Source organism: Octopus sinensis, linkage group LG7 (genome assembly GCF_006345805.1).
Source record: "Octopus sinensis linkage group LG7, ASM634580v1, whole genome shotgun sequence".
Lineage (NCBI taxonomy): Eukaryota > Metazoa > Mollusca > Cephalopoda > Octopoda > Octopodidae > Octopus > Octopus sinensis.
In genome coordinates, this window is record NC_043003.1 from 3070976 (window position 1) to 3090529 (window position 19554).

Sequence of the window (19554 nt, forward strand, 5' to 3'; positions counted from 1 at the left end):
TCTGGAATATTTAGAATTGAGGGTTTGCTAAACTACAGCTACGGTTCTTGCTGTTAAATATCGCTCAGTTGCTGCTAGGAAGGTTCATGCAATTCTCTTCTGAAGCTGCCAAATTAAAAGGTTGCAGAGAATTTAGTTAACAATTCCAAAAGAATGTTCTAGCAATGTGTTATTTTCTTACAAAATTTCTATATAATGATAGCAGATAGAGGTAGAGAGAGATAATATAAGAAACGCAGAATAAATGCACATACTAGGCTTGGTGGCAGGTAAGTGTTAGTTAGTTTGTTTTTTTTTTCCTCCTCTTTGCTTGTTTCTTATTCTTTTTTTTTGTCTTTTACTTTCTTTGTCATCTCCTGTGATAATTAACACACCTACCATACCGACCTGGACATCTTAAAAAAATTCCCAGTTCTTCTCACCATCTGTAAAGAATTCAGCCAGAAATATTCCTTTCCGCTTCATCTTATCCCACAAATTACACAAATCTAAGTGAAATAAAATCAATTTTTACATCAATTATGTGCAGAGCTTGTTCTAAATGATGAAATATTCAATTAGCCATTAATTTATAATTTATTCATTGTTTTTTGTCTTTTTAAAGTTTCTTTATTCTTAAACATCATTGACATTATGATCAGCTATCTTGGAAGGAATGTACAATGTCTGTGTGTCCATGTTTATGAAATAAAGTATTTGTTTATTTGGAACACCTGGTCTTTTGTACCTGGTCATTGGAATGTTTTGATCACAGTAAAACTTCTACAGAAAAACACAAGACGGTAACCACACCAGTCATTGAAAGGAGACTCTATATGATTGCTCAACCTGCGAGAAGTAGCAGCTAAATCTTCCTCAATACACATTATACCATCTTAGGAAAAAAAAAAAGAGGGGACACACATTGAATAAGTTTTTAAAAAATCCCCCCAAAAGACAAATAGTCGGAGCTGATGCTGGGCTAAAAATAACTTGAAATGTATTTCAGCTCCATCATTAATTATATTAATTCTTATAAAATCTTTTGATTACGTTGCAGCATGATGTTTTAATTAATCCTATTTAATCTTTGACTGTATTTCCTACTTTGTTATTGCTTGTCTTGTCGGATTCTCCATTCAGCAGAGCAGGAAGAGATCGGGATTATCTCCAGCGGACATTGGTGTGTTGGTGACAGAACACAGACTAACTTGACTAAGAAACCTATTTAGTCAAAGTAACTCCTTGCATTTCCTTTCAAAATGTAGAAGAAATATGATCAGATTGTGGCCATGGCCCTTGACGGCCCTCTGACACCAGTGAGATCGAGACACCAAATGGAAAGCCCTCCTCTACATCACAAAAGAACTGCAATGCCTGTATCACAACGACCGGTCCTCATCGAAGGACCTGCTGTCCATTTGTTTGTTTGCGGATTGTAACATTCTGAAGTGTAATGAGTTGTAGGTGCCATATACTGACCAATGAGACCCTTCTCTGTAAACCAGCCACCAAAAACATAAATGATATTGTCAACAGTAACCACACTGGCTCCAGCTCGGTTGGACAGCATCGGTGGGATAATGCTCCAGCTGTCCTGGAAGAATACAAAATAGAAATGAAATGAAAAATAGTTTAATTCAGTAATGAAAATATTTTGAATTATAAAGAGTAAAAAGATATAATGTTTTAAATAGTCACGAAGAGAAGTTAGTTAACAAAAATAGAACAGCTCTCGTAGTGACTTTTAACCTGAGCAATAGTGGCCTCTTGGAGGTACTGTGAGTTGATAAGGGATGGCCATGAAGACAGAGCATTGGTTGTTTAGAGATGTGACTTTTTTTTAAAAATAAAATATTGAAACCAGGTACAATATCTTTATTTTAAACATTTAAAATAAAATAATCAAAATCACTGACGTGGCCGATGACCGTACCACCTGATTGGTACTTGTACCAGTGGAACGTTAAAAGCACATCTGAACATGATAGTTACGAGGGCCACAGATTGGCACCCATGCTGGTGGCACGTAAAAAGTATCATTCGAGCAGGATCGTTGCTAGCGTCACCTTACTGGCACATGTAAATAACAACATTCGAACGTGGTCATTGCCAGTACCACTGGATTGGCTCCTGTGCAGGTAGCACATAAAAATACCTTTTGAGGGTCATTGCCAGAACCGCCTGACTGGCCCTCATGCTGGTGGCACGTAAAAGCACCCACTACACTCACTGAGTGGTTGGCGTTAGGAAAGGCATCCAGCTGTAGAAACTCTGCCAGATCAGATTGGAGCCTGGTGCAGCCTTCTGACTCACCAGTCCTCAGTCAAACCTTCCAATCCATGCTAGTCTGGAAAGCGGACATTAAACGAAGATGATGATGATGAGATTAACAAAAAGAGTAGGATATTGTGTTATCAATGACGATGCACCAAGGTCCAATGTAATTTTATAATATACGCTGTGTCACCCCCAATAGTAATTTCCTTAAAAATTTAACCTTAGTGGCACTAGTTCATGCAAATAATGATATAAGGAAATATGGATATTAAACCATGGCACAAATTTAGTTTCTGTTTGATATAATCCCCCACCACCACCAAATATGGAAGGTTGAGAGATTATGAGGGTATTTGTAGAATAGGATTCTGTAAAAGGGAGTGCTGAGCTACAAATTGAGATTTATAGGGATGCAGACAGATGAGTAAAGTGGAATAGAATAAATGGGAAAGAAGCTGGCCAAAAGGGAAGAACGAAAGGAATTAGAGAAAGTTCATTGTTTGTTGAGATGAGAAAAGAAAAAAAAGATGGAGAAGTTGGCAAAGCATTGATGAGGGGATGAAGTGTTTGTAAGAATATAATTAGCAGCCTTTAAAGAAAATGTGCAAGTCTACACCACTTCATACTTTGCAGAGAGCATGAAGACAGATGTTGCCAAGATGACATTGGTCAACGAAGTAGCAACAGGCAGGGAGCTTCCATAGCATCTCGGAGGGGGGGGGGTAAGAATCAGTTGAATACATCACTGCCCAGTGTTTGCCTGCGATTTATTTTATATTAATCTGATGAAGGTGAAAGAGAAAGTGGACTGTGGACAGATTCACGTTCAGAATATCAAACTAAACACTTGCAAGCATTTCGGTTTAACACTCTACAAATTCTACCAATATAAAAGGAACAGCTAATAAGTCTATCCTCGTTTATCACGGGGAGGGGGTGGGGTGCAGTGATAAATGAATCGTCTCTAAGCACTTTGGACAGAGAATGGATGGTAGGTTCATTGACATCAAACTCCTGACCCACAACAGCAAAGCTTCTACCTTCACGCATTTTCTCTACCCTTTTCTGTTGACAGAACATTTATTTGCATGGTTTGTTAGGGTCAGCCACCTTCATCTTTATCCTGTTCACTGGCCCCATGTTAAGGGATACAACAAATACATAAATCCATATAAAAAACACATGGAACATGCCGCATTATGATGTAAACATGGGCAGGTGAGCACTGTAGGTGGTTGTTGGGCCACGTTTTTGTGATAGAAACAGAATCTTAGGTGTAGGAGTGGCTGTGTGGTAAGTAGCTTGCTTACGAACCACATGGTTCCAGGTTCAGTCCCACTGCGTGGCACCTTGGGCAAGTGTCTTCTACTATAGCCTTTGGCTGATCAAAGCCTTGAGTGGATTTGGTAGACGGAAACTGAAAGAAGCCCGTCGTATATATGTATATATATATATGTATGTTTGTGTGTTTGTGTTTGTCTCCCCCAACTTTGCTTGACAACCGATGCTGGTGTGCTTACATCCCCATAACTTAGCAGTTTGACAAAAGAGACCGATAGAATAAGTACTAGGCTTACAAAGAATAAGTCCTGGGGTCGATTTGCTCAACTAAAGGCGGTGCTCCAGCATGGCCACAGTCAAATTACCGAAACAAGTAAAAGGTCGGCAATCGGTCAGTAAGAAGTGCAACACATTTCACAAATGAGCAAAACTTTGTTATCCCCGACCAAAGAATCAGAGATAAATAAGGAACAGAGATGCTGGATGAAGAAATACCATCATTCCATACTTACGGTGTCAATACAATATTTTTCGACAACATCCAGGGCCCCTTCGTGTTCATTACAGCCACCAACCGCATAAATATAGTTATCAATGATGGTTACAGCCACATGGCTTCTCCGTGTTGGCATGTCTCTCAGAACGGTCCATTCTTTGGTGACGGGGTTGTAGCACTCAGTAGTCTTCAACTCAATGCCAGAATAATCAGCACCACCAATCAAATAGAATAATCCTAAAATTATATTTTAAAATAAAATAAAATAACAAAATATGTTTCCATAAAATAAAATGCATCAATTTGATGGAATTATTTCTACGTTGTACAAATTCTAAAGTTATAAAGATTATTATTATTATCATTGCTGTTCATCATCATCATCATCGTCGTTTAACGTCCGCTTTCCATGCTGGCATGGGTCGGACGGTTTGACTGAGGACTGGTGAGCCAGAAGGCTGCACCAGGCCCAGTTTCTTATATATTGAAATATCTTTTGCCAATGAAGACTAAATTTTCATTTGAATGACTAAAATGATCGCCTGAAAAGAGTAAATCTAAAAGTTTATGGTATTTGATATACCTGTATTCGTCAATGTTATTCAAATGCATTTCACTGGCCACTTTGAGATTCTTAGTTTATTTTTTGTTTAAATAATGCAAATTATCTTGGTCATTTTCTTCTCCGTTTTTGTATGTGTCTATATCCCTTGGCTATTGCATATATATAAGGTTGGACAATTGCCATGCTGATGACAGTTACTGAGGCAGAAACATGTGACAACTACCCACTTATTTCCAGAAACAATATGGTTTGTAAAGTTTGGAGAATTCTTGATTCTTATGATTATCTCCCCTTCTCAAGTGTAACTGGTCTTAACTGCCATTTGGTAATTCTGACACAGCCAAGAGTAGAAAAATTAGCAAAGAAACTTCAGGTGTGGCATCAAAGGGCCTTAGAATTAACTTAGTAAAGACCAAAGTCCTAGTAAGCAGGAAAGCCCTTCAAGGCAATGACCCTGTTGAATATGCAGGGAAAGTGTAGGTAAAAATGCCAAACAATGTACCCAGTTGCAAGCTATGGACACATGAGAGAGACAGTGGAATCTGAGGAAGATGAAGAGAGAAAGTAGTCTTTGTGTGTGGTAGATGTGCAGGAACAGTAAGAACACACCGGAAATGGATTTCTTCAAATGTCCAGGAGGATCCTTAGAAGTAGCAGATAGTTTCTGTTACCTAGGTGACCTAATTATCAAAGCAGGAGGATGCACTGAAAGCATAGTTGCTAGAATAAGAATGAACTGGGCAAAATTCAGAGAGCTGCTGCCTTTGTTGGTAAAAATAGGGCTTCTCCCTCAGAGTAAAGGGCAGATTGTATGAGGCTTGTGTATGAACTGCTATGCTATGTGGTTGTGAAATGTGGGCTGTGAATGTAGAGGGCATGAGAAAGATTGAAAGAAATGGAGGTTGCATGATCGAGTGCAAATGTACAGCGAGAAAAACTGGGTAAAAGGGACATCTGATATAGGGTGCAAGAGAGAAGACCCATCCATCTAAGTAAAATGGGGACCCTGAAGGCATGTCATTTATGTTTTATGCCCCTCCACAACTCATCAGCCTAACTCTCCCCCATCCATGTCCCCTCCATCTCCCACGAACTTACCCACCCACTCATCCTGTCCAATCTTCTAAGTTGAGGGTATGCCTTAACACATCACCTTCACCATCCTCCAGATCTCTCTCTCTCCCCTTTTCCTTTTCCAACTGGGATGGACCATGTGTCTCCCCAATAACAAGGCACCTATATCTCTCCCTCTGTCGTTTCTCTAACCTTCCATTAACAGGTACAAAGATACTTTCCTCAATACTACGCCCCACTCAGTTGAGGGGCCTTTTCTTTCAAGATACTTGGTGACCTCATTGCTGCTGGGGCTGTTGTGGGTGCCATGTCAAAAGCACCCAGTACACTCTGTAAAATGGTTGGCATTAAGAAGGGTGTCGAACCATAGAAACCATGCCAAATCGGACAGTAGAGCTGGGTGTGGTCTCCTCGTTTGCCAGCTCCTGTCAAACTTCCAACCCATGCCAGCATGGTAAATGGACAACGATCCTCTGAAGCCGGCAGCAGTAATTTTAATAAATCACAAATTTATGTTGTATGGTATTTGATATACTCTTACTCTTTTACTTGTTTCAGTCACTTGACTGCGGCCATGCTGGAGCACCACCTTTAATCGAGCAACTCGACCCCGGGACTTATTCTTTTGTAAGCCCAGTACTTATTCTATCGGTCTCTTTTGCCGAACCGCTAAGTGACGGGGGACATAAACACACCAGCATCGGTTGTCAAGCAATGCTAGGGGGACAAAGACAGACACACAAACACACACATGCATACATATATATATACGACGGGCTTCTTTCAGTTTCCATCTATCAAATCCACTCACAAGGCTTTGGTCGGCCCGAGGCTATAGTAGAAGACACTTGCGCAAGGTGCCACGCAGTGGGACTGAACCCGGAACAATGTGGTTGGTAAACAAGCTACTTACCACACAGCCACTCCTGCGCCTATATACCTGTATTTGTCTATGCTTAACGTTTATTATGGGTTTGACACTTAAAGTTTTTCTTTCAACATCCCCCTCCCCACAACCCCAACATAATATCCCTCTCCACCCCCCTCCAGTCAATAGTTTTGTTTGTTTGCTTGTTGTTGTTCATCTCAGCTCAGATCAGCTCAAGCCGGCCCATTAGCAAAAGCACACCAGTCATGACCATGCAGTATCTTTTTGCAGGCACAGCACATCAAGGACTACACTATACAATGTCTCCTTCCCTTTTTTTGTTTTGAGAGAGAAAAAAATGATAGAGAATGATATGAGGGAGACTTTGATGTCATTTCTAGCAAATCAAATGACAACATAGAAACACAGACTCGTTTGCAAGACTGATTGTATTTCTATCTTCAGTAGAACTCCAGAGGTCTTTGTAAATGGTTGGAAAGCTGTTCGGAGTTGAAGAAACTCAACCCATTCTCTCTTCTATGATTAAAGTTTAGGGTTTGCATAAAGCTGTTTGATATTGTCAGGTCTGGAAAGGGAAGACAATGGGGCAGTTTGAACAGAGGGAGATTTTGCCACAAGGGCAGCACTTTAGGGGGAAGGGGATGAATTATGTCTTCCTTCAGAATATGAAGTGTTTAGTTTGTTGAGTGAGTTTATTTTGTTAACACTGTACGGTGACCTTGACATGGAGGTTGTGCAGGTAGAATGGCAAACATGTTGCTGTTAAATTTGTGCTTGGCTACACATTCAAAGAAAGGACAGGGGGGGATCTCTAGAGGAATGCACAGAACAAAAGGGAAGCAAACAAAAAAAAAAAAACAAGGTCTCTTTGTGGCACAGAAACATTTCTTATTTTAAGCAGTAAAAGAGTTTAGATAAGTTTTGAGTATTAAAAGAGGCAGAGAGGAGGCCTGGAGTAGACAGGGTAAGAGTGGGTGTAATAGAGAACCTGTTGATAGCAACAACTCTGTTATCTGAAGATTCAGATGTAAACAATTCCATATAATAAAAAGAATGAACCAAAGGCAAAATGGTAAGTTAATGCCATCATAACTTCCACTCACCTCTGATAATATATCGAGCACTCACCTTCTTCATGTTCAACATATCCCATGGCATATCGCAGAGTATTTACTTTACCACACACCATCCACTGATCGAGTGTCGAGTCGTATTTTTCAATGGTGGCCCCCAACTCACTTCCAATCCAGCCTCCGATTGCATATAAATGATACCTGTCCGCACATAATGCTAGATTACAACGAGGGAAATTCATACAAGCAATTCCACTCCATGCGCCAGTTGTCGGATCAAAACATTCCACCGTATCACAGATCAATGAGTCATGCTCTCCCCCAGCAACAAAAACCTTTTTATTAAACACGGCAGTTCCATGGCCACTCCGAGCATCTTCAACGTCAGGCATAATCTTCCATTGCTTTTCAAACGTATCAAATTTTTCCACACAAGACAGGGTTTCACCATCGGCCCATTTTTTGCCTTGGAGTCGAGAGAATCCAGCAATTATGTATATGTTTTTGCAGGTTTGTAACCTAGGTCTCATTAGACTCGTCTTTAATCTGTTGTGTTTGTACATTTTATAGCAAATCACAGAGAGAGAAATATCGTGTTCATTATCGCCTAAGTCAAAAGAGTTTTGAAGATATTCTTGCAGTTGGTGTTCTGCTATTAGAGGGAATCGAACAGGAGACATGACATCCCAAATAAATACTTTCCGAGTTGCGATGTCATGCAGAAGCCACCTGAGCGCCAGGTGAAACACCTCCAGTTCGGTTCTTACATGCAAGTGTTCACTACTTAAGAAATGGATCAGAGTTTCCTTAGGAAGATCAAAGAATTCTTCGGACTGTTCAACCTCTGCAAAGTGGCTGTAAATATATTTCTCTGCAGCATTCAGAACATCTTCACACGCATGTGCTTCAGCAAATATATAGATACCTGAAACGAAGGAGAAATGATAGGTCAGCAAAAACTGTAAACTTTGTCATAAACAGCTAAATAACCAAACTAGTAAATTGTTCATTCCCTAAAGATGTATGTTTGTTATCCCATGCTGGTACCATGTAAAATGCACCCAGGATACTTTGTCAAGTGGTTGGCATTAGGAAGGGCACCCAGCCATAGAAACCATGCCAAAACAAATAACTAGAGCCTGGTGCAGCTCTCAGGATTGTTAGCTCCATTTAAACCATCCAATCCATGCCAGCATGGAAAATGGATGCTAAAGGATGATGATATGAGACAGAAGCAGTATTAGATTAAAATAGCCATCTGTGTATCATACTTAATGCAGATACAAGAAAAGACCAATTTAACTGAGGTGTTCATCTGGGAATACTATTTCTTATGGATGCAATGTGTTTAATACCATAAATATATCAATAGCAAATGAAAATCATCCAGCAGTGGCAGTGAGAAAGGTAGATGGACATTTCTGCCATGTTGGACTTTTATCAGTAGCATGGACCTACACTAGTCACATGTCAAGACAAAATTCACTGCTACAGACACAAGTAAACAGTGACATAAAAGAAAAATCCCTTTCGCAATGGATCTGCATCGATACTTTCAACATTTAACCCTTTCATATTCAGATTATTCTGTCAAACGTAATCAAATTGTTTTGAATTAATCCTGCAAAGACATCGTTAGCATTGAAATTTTGAGGATGTGATTGCTTATTCTTAGAATGACATTGTAGGATAAGTGTGCAAAGCCAGATCCGGCCAGTCTGAACATAAAACAGGTAGAATATTTGGGCCAGGTATGGCCTGTTTAAATGCTGAAGGGTTAAACCAGCCATATCCAGGGTCCAAATATTCTGCCTGTTTTATGTTCAAACTGGCCAGATCCAGCCTCTCACACCTGTTCTACAATGTCATTGTAAAGGTAAACAATCAAAATCTTGAAGCTCTGAGCTAATCCATGATCAATTCAAAACAAAGCGAACAAATAAACATTGCATTCAACAGAGTTAATCTGAAAGCTTAGAGGATTAAGCAGGAGACACAGATGGCCATTTAATCTAATGCTGCTTCTGTTGCATAAAATGAATTTTCATTGAGCCAGGCAGCCGAATCCAGAAATGGCCAGAACAAAGACACAAGTTCTGATGGTGTAGAAAGTGTTGTTGCAGGCCATTTGTGGGTGAGTGCCGCCAAGGTTTTGTTATAATCACCACAGGATTCAAAGATAATACCTCATCACAGCCACTGGATTACAGTCGTGGGGGTAAGGCAGCGAATATGAATTGTTCCTTGTGGTTCAACTGAAATGCTTCCATTCACTCCGCATGTCGAGGGCTTAGCAACATAAAAGACATCGTCCAATGCAAACAGTTTCTCTCACTCAAAAAGAAAATCCACCTCAGTTAAGCATGAAGAAATTGAAGCAAAAAAAAAAAGTTAAATATACACACACACATATATATACACACACACACACACATATATATATACACACACACACACACATATATATATATACACACACACACACATATATATACACACACACCACACATATATATATACACACACACACACATATATATATACACACACACACATATATATATACACACACACACACATATATATACACACACACACACATATATATATACACACACACACATATATATATACACACACACACATATATATACACACACACACACACATATATATACACACACACACACACATATATATACACACACACACACACACACACATATATACACACACACACACATATATATACACACACACACATTCATACATATGTATGCACACATCATCATCATCATCATCATCATTGGATGCTGGATGAAATGCTTAGCAGTATTTTGCCTGTCGCTATGTTCTGAGTTCAAACTGCACCAACGTCGACTTTGCCTTTCATCCGTTCAGGGTCGATAAATTAAGTACCAGTTGAACACTGGGGCTGATGTAATTGACTCGTCCCCTTCCCCCTAAAGTGCTGCCCTTGTGGCAAAATTTGAAACCATTACTATTATTATACATACGTTACCGCATCGCCTTGGTGGCACTTGTGCTGGTGGCACATGAAACATTCGAGCGAGGTTGTCACCAGTGCCACTGGACTGGCTCCTGTGCAGGTGGCACGTAAAAACACCATTTGGGCGTGGCCATTGTCAGTACCGCCTGACTGGCACGTAAAAGCACCCACTACACTCTCAGAGTGGTTGGCATTAGGAAGGGCATCCAGCTGTAGAAACACTGCCAGATCAGATTGGAGTCTGGTTCGCCAGACCTCAGTCAACTCGTCCGACCCATGCTAGCATGGAAAGCGGATGTTAAACGATGATGATGATACGATTAGGTCTCCTCATTTCTATAGCAAGCCCTAACACTCAGTCCGTCAATCACTCCCTAACTGTCAACCGTTTTCTCCCCTGCCGCCACCCGACCGTCAAGAGGGATGAGACAAGTCAAAGACTACTCTTACATACCAATGCAGTTGTCAACAGACAATTGTTGTTTGAGGTATTCACAGCAGAACGCCAACACTTCAGTCACATCAAACATGTCAGCCGCAGACATGAGGTCCTGGCAATTCTCAGTACTTACTTCAATTTGACCTGAAATTATCAACAAAAAAACACATTTAGGAAGCAATAGAATTATAAAACATCGTCGTCGTCATTAAATGCCCGTTTTTCCCACGTTGGCACGCATCAGATGAAGTAGGGCTTTATGTATATACCTTATATTACCCATTTCTCTTCTACCCCCAAGGGGCTAAACATAGAGGGGACAAACAAGGACAGACAAATGGATTAAGTCGATTATATTGACCCCAGTGCACAACTGGTACTTATTTAATCGACCCCGAAAGGATGAAAGGCAAAGTCGACCTCGGCGGAATTTGAACTCAGAACGTAGCGGCAGACGAAATACCGTTAAGCACTTCGCCCGACATGCTAACGCTTCTGCCAGCTTGCCGCCTTTATATACCTTATATTACCCTGCAGGAAAAAATTGGAGGGTTGGTAACAGGAAGAGCATCCAGTTGTAGAAAGTCTACCATGACAAATTCCTTCTGACCCATGACAGCATGAAAAAGTGGATGTTAAAATGATGATGATGAAATATATAGATATGTGAATACTTTCTCTTTTTTTATCCATGGTAAAGGTTCTGAAAATATTTTCTTCATTTTGTTTTGGTTTTTTTTTCTATATTAATTTACTTGTGTGAAACCTCATAAGCTTTTCAAACTGTATGTAAAGATCTGTGAGCGAGCATTTAGAGTGTTGCCCTCGCGATTGCAAGGCTGTGGTTCCGATTCCCAAACCAGCAGTGGATTGTGTTCTTGAGCAAAACACATCATTTCACATTGCCCCAGTCCACTCACCTGCAAATGGTTCACCCTGTGATGGAATGGCATTCTGTTCAGGAGGAATGTTGGCCGGGTCACCTAGCTAGCAAGGTAGCATCATTTGAATACCACAATACTGTGAGGAAGCACATTGTAATCAGCGGCATATAACAACATCTGATAGTCTAGTCAATACAGCCTCACACACACACATTATATATATCAAAATAAGGAGTTATTAATAAAGGATTATCAGTCTGGGTAAAATCATTCTCAAGCTATCTGTTAATACAAATACACCAGGCTAAGAAAAGGTTTTCAGATTGGTATAGAACCCCAGGTAATCCTAAGGCAAAGTCCAAAGTTGAAGTCCATCACCAGTCAGTTTGTAAATCCATGGTTGCACCCCACCCCCGGTTAATCTTTTACACAGAAAAAGCATAAAAAAAAGCATACACAAGAAAAGGCATAAATAATAGACTTTCTATATTTAGTTTTTAGTGCTTCACAGTCTTACAGTTGTTTCTGATATGTATTATAGGTGTGTTCATGGTTCTGTTTCCTCAATTGGTTTTTTGATCAACTGACAAAACTGAACGACCTTAATAAATGCTATCATCATCATCAGAGTCTGCGACACACACACACACACACACACACACACACACACACACACACACACACGTGCATAAATAAAGCTGCCATGATCAGAGGTGGAATACCTCTGAACATAATTTTGCTCAATGAAAGTTGACCTGACACTAAACAACAACAAGAAAATCTAATGGTCTTTCATTTATATTTCAAATAAATTACAAAATCGTTTTGTCAGAAGAGCAAAAAAGTCAGAGCACTTACCTGTATAAAAGAAATGCAGAAGACTTTGAAAAGATTCTGGTTGTAATCCCTGCAAAGTGATGACTTTTTGGTCATTTTCTACTAAAGTACTAGTAAACATGGCATTAAAGTAAGAACTCCCAGCGGCCAGTACATTACGATGGGCATAAAAGGTTTTGCTACCCACTTGGATCTCAACATCACAAAGAAGCTGATCCTGCCAAAGAGAATATAAATTCTTCAAGACTCGGCATGCATAGCTATTAGTTTCTTTTGGAGACATATGATGGGTAGAAAGGTAACGCTGCGCCAGAGCCTTGGATTTCGGTAATTCCTGCATACAGGTTGCCATGAAGTTCTATGTTATAAACGTTTCTTTGAAACTCTTATGTTTTTCTCGTGTGGACCCTTTGTTCCAGTTACGAGAACAAATCCAAAGTTGAGTATTTTCTGTCACAGACATAGAGTTGAGACTAAGAGTGATGCGAAATAGCTATCGGTAGCTTTTAAGCTGTGGGTTATGAACATTTAAGCCATCAAAATAGCCAGAAGTCACGAAATGATTTTCAACCTGAAAAGATAGGAAAAACATAGCAGAGACATCATTCATTGATTACAGGTGAAGATTGGTCTTGGGAATGTCTAAATTTATAGAAAATACCATTTGAAGTAGTTATGTAACTGTTGAGTCAACCAAAGCCATGAGTGGGTTTGGTAGAGGGAAACTGAATGAAGCCCATCATTATTTAATATTCATTTTCCATGCAGGTATGGGTTACATCGAGTTCCATGTCAGCTTTGGCATGGATTCTATGGCTGGATGGTCGTATGCATGGATGCATGTGTATATGTAGGTGTGTATACCTGAGTGTGTGTATGCTTGTGTCACCTTGCTTGACATAGCACGACTGTTGTAAAATGATTGCTACTGTCATACAAGTAGGGTTATTCATTTCAAACATTCTGCAAAAACCATGTCTGGCCCTGGGGAAATATTACCTCGTTTGGAAACAGGTGAGGGTTGGTGACAGGAAAGGCATCTGACCATAGAGTGTATGCCTGAATAAACTCTGCCTGACCCATTCAAGCATGGGAAAGTGGACATATGATGATGATGATGACATGAATATAAAGGATTATCATTTGTAGATTTGTATGAATGTTGGAACACTTGAAAGGAACTGGATTAGGTCTCTTCTGATTTGGTGGGCAGGATTATTTCAATACTGATTACCTGCACATGGTTTGAGAATACAGGTTAAAATAGGAGAGAATTTAAAGATTAGACCTTTTCACAGGTTAATTCAAAGCAATAAAGGCAAGGTTTACATAAATCCGTTTGTAAAATGCACATTAATAATTAAATAGGAAAACGAACATGGATGTCAATGGAATAATTTGTGTTTGAGAGCCAAATGTGAGGCATTAGATAATGACAAGCTGTTAAGAGGAAACAATAGATAATAGATGTGTTTATGGAAATTTTGTGAAAATTATTGTCAAAGCTAAGACAAAACCTGGTGGTTAGCCAAATATGAGAAAGAGACAGAGAAAGGGTGGGGAGGAGGAGAATAAGATGTTTTAGGCATATCTACTGATATAAGAAAGAAAGATTTGTCTGGAGGTGAGAGAGAAAGAAAGATTTGTCTGGAGGGGAGTGAATGAAAAGATTCTTGCCTTGCTTAAAATATTGTAAATAATGGCTCAAAACACCAGGTGTTTCTGATAAAGCCAAACAGTAAATGTGATGGTGGTGAATCTCAAATGATCACATGTTCTGTGTAACACAACAATGGCTCATGGACTACTTGTTTGTAAGTCAGAATTTCTGATTGGTTAACACCTGAGACAATGGTTAAACCATCACGATTACCTGAGTCTGTAACGTACAAGTGTCTGAGTAAAAAAATATGAATAAAAGTACTCAACACATGTAGAGTTTGTTCTTTTGTTCAAAGGCTAATAATTTACTCTGCTGTTATTTGATATTTCTTGCCAAATGTGAATCTTCAGCTGACAAAAAGATGACTTCATCTGGAAGGAATGGATGTAATGAGAATCCCTAAACAACAACAAAGTGGATCCAGAGTTCTGATCGAATGCATGGGCGAAGGTCAATAGTCAGGTGATGAATTTTTGATTACTAAATTTACCATGCTGTGAACAAACTTAAGACTCTCCTTATTCTAATGTAAATAATAGAAGTAGTTCAATTGGTGCAATAAATTTTACTTTAACAGTTGAATCCAAAGGAACCAACAGTATTGGCAAGTAATACAAGTAATACAGGGGCCATATGGCGTAGTGATTAAGAGCATGGGCCACTAACTAGTTTTTCTCCCTGGAATGTGGTGGAAGTTGTTCTCTGCACATTTTCAGTGTTTATTGCTCCTGAGCATCTGCCACATTCGTACAAAAACAATCTTCTCAGTTAGCCTTCCTTTAATATTGCTGCACCTCTTATGTGTCCATCTACTTACACCTTTTCTACAGATCAAGCAGGGTCATCTACCTGAAGGGATTTGTGGTTTGTCTGCCTTCCTACTTATTAGGGCTTTGGTTTTAGCCAGGTTGACTCTAAGGCCCTTCGATTCTAATCCTGGTTTCCACACCTGAAACTTCTCTAGTTCTGATAGTGACTCAGCAATTAGAGCAAGGTCATCAGCATTGAGGAGCTCCCAGGAGTATCCTGTCTTGAGTTCCTCTGTTATTGCCTGGAGGACTACGATAAATAGGAGGGGGCTGAGGACTGAACCTTGGTGGACTCCTACCTCTACCCTGAATTCTTCAGTGTACTCGTTGCCAACCCTCACCTTACAGCGTCCCTGTACATGGCTTGCACAGCTCTCACTAACCATTCATCTATCCCTAGTTTCCTCAAATATATATATATATATATACAAGCTTCTTCCAGTTTCCATCTACCAAATCCATTCACAAGGCTTTGGTCAGCCTGAGGCTATAGAAGACACTTGTCCAAGGTGCCACGCGATGGGACTGAACCCAGAGCCATGTTGTTGGGAAGCAAGCTTCTTACCACATAGCCATGTACTTGAAATTTACCAGTTAAATCAATAAATGATTTTTTTCTACTCTCACAGACAATGCTACAGTTGTATGTCCCAACCGTTATTTTTCCACCTGTCACTTTCCTGTAACTTCAAAGTGCATCCTGAGATATCTTCACCATTTTCATCTTTTCCAACTGAGGCAACCATATTTCTCCTCTTCAGCAAGACACCTACTCATGTCCCTATATGTTTCTTTACTACCCACAAAGGGCTAAACATAGAGGGGACAAACAAGGACAGACAAACGAATTAAGTCAATTACATCGACCCCAGTGTGTAACTGGTGCTTATTTAATCGACCCCGAAAGGATGAAAGGCAAAGTCGACCTCGGCGGAATTTGAACTCAGAACGTAACAGCAGACGAAATACAGCTACGCATTTCACCTGGCATGCTAACGGTTCTGCCATCACCTGGCATCAAGCCCCATCCTTCGAGACTACTCCCAACTCAGCTGAATAGGGCCTTGTCTCGTGAGTTACTCAATGACATCAATGGTGCCAGTTCCACGTAAAAAGCACTCAGTACACTCTGAAGTGGTTGGTGTTAGGAAGGGTATCCAGCGCAAGAAACCATCAAAGTAGACATTGGAGTTTGGTGCAATCCTCTGACCTGTCAGATCCTGTTGAAACATCTAACCAATGCCAACAGGGAAAATGAATGTCAAATGATGATGATGACGATATCCTTAGTTGCTCAGTCCTTTCCAGGTCAATGCTCTCGCTCTCTCTCTTCTGTCGGCAGCACTATAGTCATTTGTTTTGATCAGCTGCTCTTTCCCTACCACTTATGGTGAGAACCAACCCTGTGTCTTCCCATCTCAGAAGTCGTGTTTACTGCATCAGCTGGATTTGGCAGAAGGACATACAAAAAGTTATCGGCTGTAATATAAATTATGAAATTATTTTAAGCAATAAACAGAGCTTTGTATGGAAATATTTTAGAAAGTAAATGTAGTCTTTCATAGGAACTTTACTGAAACAATGGAGACTTCAACTAGTTGCTCAAACTGCCAGAAATAGTAACTAAATCGCCTCCAAACTTATACTTTTACCAGTCCTGTTTGCTGAACAGAACATAGTTTGCTGGTCAACACCAGTCGCAGCAGTCCCACTGTCCAGGGAAGTGCACTTCGTTTTATGAACTTCAGTTCACCTAGGAGTAAAGAGTAGATGCAAGGACACCTGGAAATGTTAGCCGCTATTTGCTCAGGTGGACAATACTTTGTTGCAGCTGAGCATGCTACAAACGGTTGCTAACACCACCCCTAACCCGTCCCCTGTATCACATATCGTACACAAAACATACTTTCCTGCTGGCCATGTGGCGTACATTGATACGCGCTCCCATTCTTTTGCAACACCCAGAGTAACTTGGGACTTAAAGAAGGAAAGCTTTATATTACTCAAAACACACGAAACAAGGGCTAAATAAGGGTCTGAAAATAAGCATGCACGGTTGGGATAAAATTACGAAAATGCTTTGGACAGGAAAAGATTCTTAAAACCACAACGTAACAGACTTTTTTTAAAAAAGGACATATTGGACGTGCGAGAAACAACTGCAAAATCTGTTCAAATAAGACTCACCTATCGTCTTGAACAAGGGAAGGACACATGAAATAATGGGATACGAGTAGAGTTTCGCTTTTGGAACCCTTAACACTCGCACCTTGTCTCCTATACTGCACAAACATAAACATTAAGGGAACCTAGAACGGATATTGAACACTTTCGTTTGCTATAATGTATCGTTTGTTTTTGAAGTCTTGGAACCATTTAGCTCCATAAAGTTGGAACCATGAGCTTCATTAACAAGTTGGAACCATGAGCTTCATTAAAGTTTAGCAAAATATTATTTAACGGAATCCTGCCAACCACATCGAAGGGATTCTTCAAGAAATATTAATTACTTTTAAATGTAACAAAGTCAGGGGAAGTGTGGCGTGAATAATTGCTTCAGGGGTTTCTGTGACTGACAGGAGAAGGTTTGTACCCAGGTAGGAGACTTGATATCGTTGCTTGCCACCGAGTGTCGGATACAGGTAAGCCAAAGGTAAGCCGAGGCCCAGGTGAGGCGTGGGAAATAAACCGGGTTGGGGGACGGAGTCGGTCGATAAAATATACCTTGATATAGAATTAAGGATACTGTATGAATGTTAATTTCATTAGAGCAGACTGGAAAATAAATAAAAGTCGAATAAAATGAAGAAATGTTTGAAATGAGCGGAAGAAACGGTGATAAATATCGACTCACTGGTTTTCTTGGTGAATGTTTATTTGAGCCATTAGCGAACCAGGCAGACGGGTGCGATAGAAAATTAGGATTGGGAACGGGAAATGGACGCACGGCTAACGAAACTATTCTTCTAATAGTCTCTCAGAACAAAGTGAAATCTAACTCACATCTTGGACTGATAATTATATTTAATGTGTTACGAATGCGCGAATGTGGTGTTCACTCACACAATCTATTTTAAATGGCTACACTTTTATTTCTCAAGTGTTCGTTTCGGTAATCCAGAAAATTTTTTTGTCCTTTTTTAGTCTTCTGGAACAGAACCGCAACGCTGACTGTCATAAGTATTATTCTGTCCCGGGACAACTTTGCACCCCTCCCCCCCTCTCTCTTTCTTTCTCTCTCTTTCTTTCTTTCTTTCTTTCTCTCTCTCTTTCTCTCTCTCTTTCCCTTTCTCTCTCTCGCTTTCTCTCTCCCTCCCCCCCTCTCTCTCTCTCATTTACTGTTTAGTTGCATAAAGTGCAGCCGGACAGTCAAGACGTGTTTATGTAATTTATATTTTTAATTTCTTTTTTAAATATTTATCACAGGCATGGCTGTGAAATTAAGAAGCTCGCTTTGCAACCACATGGTTTCGGGTTCAGTCCCACTGCACGGCATCTTGGACCGACTACGATTATGTGAGTGAATTTGGTAGACAGAATCTGTGTGGAAGCCCGTCTTATATGTATGCACATATGCTCCCTCCTCCTCCTCCTTCCTGCATTAGAGACCGATAGAATAAATACCAAACGTGAATACTTGGGTGTAATTCTTGTCCAGCTACACATAAGAATAACCACAAACACGAGCACCATGCCGAGGATGGAAGCGGAATAAACGAGTCTCTTGTCTGTGGTTATTTTCGTAGCTTAGCAAGAGCCACTGGGGTCGAGTTGTTCGCTAAACTCTTCTAGGTGGTGCTCCAGCATGGCAGCAGTCCAATAACAGAAAGAAGTTAAAGATAACGGACAAAGATCCGTACACTGTACAAACTAGGAGCTCTCAACCGATGCACATATAAGCTTTGGTTGTTAAAAGTTATGTCCAAGGAATCGGTTATACTTCTGCGATACACAAAATATTTCAATAACTTTAAAAATTCAATTCCTAATAGTATTTAATATTATTTTTTAAACGTGAAATGGCTGTGAGGGTCCATCCGAGTAACATAGGAATCGAAGAGGTAAAAAATGGTTGAGAACAACTGACATATTACACACATTCGAATTTAAGCCCGCTAACATTCCTATTGAATATACAATAATACTTGCAGCTAAAAAGAATCGTTGTTTGACAGATTTGGCGACTCTACCAAAAGATCTTTAGCTCTTTCGTTTTATTTTTCCGTTGCTGTTGTTATTGGGTGGAATTGTAGAATCTGAGGAATCTTTGGACGA

At 40.0% G+C, this 19554-nt stretch overlaps 1 protein-coding gene across 1 annotated transcript; it reads right to left on the minus strand.

Moving 5' to 3' along the window:
• Window positions 1–283: 283 nt before the first annotated feature.
• Window positions 284–18247, minus strand: LOC115214266 (actin-binding protein IPP). The gene is made up of 6 exons (XM_029783409.2): window positions 18134–18247; window positions 12829–13378; window positions 11102–11230; window positions 7693–8562; window positions 4053–4273; window positions 284–1576 (listed from the first exon to the last, which is right to left on the minus strand). Exons 2-6 carry the CDS (start codon window positions 13157–13159, stop codon window positions 1337–1339), a joined length of 1791 nt encoding a protein of 596 aa, XP_029639269.1. The 5' UTR covers window positions 13160–13378; window positions 18134–18247; the 3' UTR covers window positions 284–1336.
• Window positions 18248–19554: the final 1307 nt, after the last annotated feature.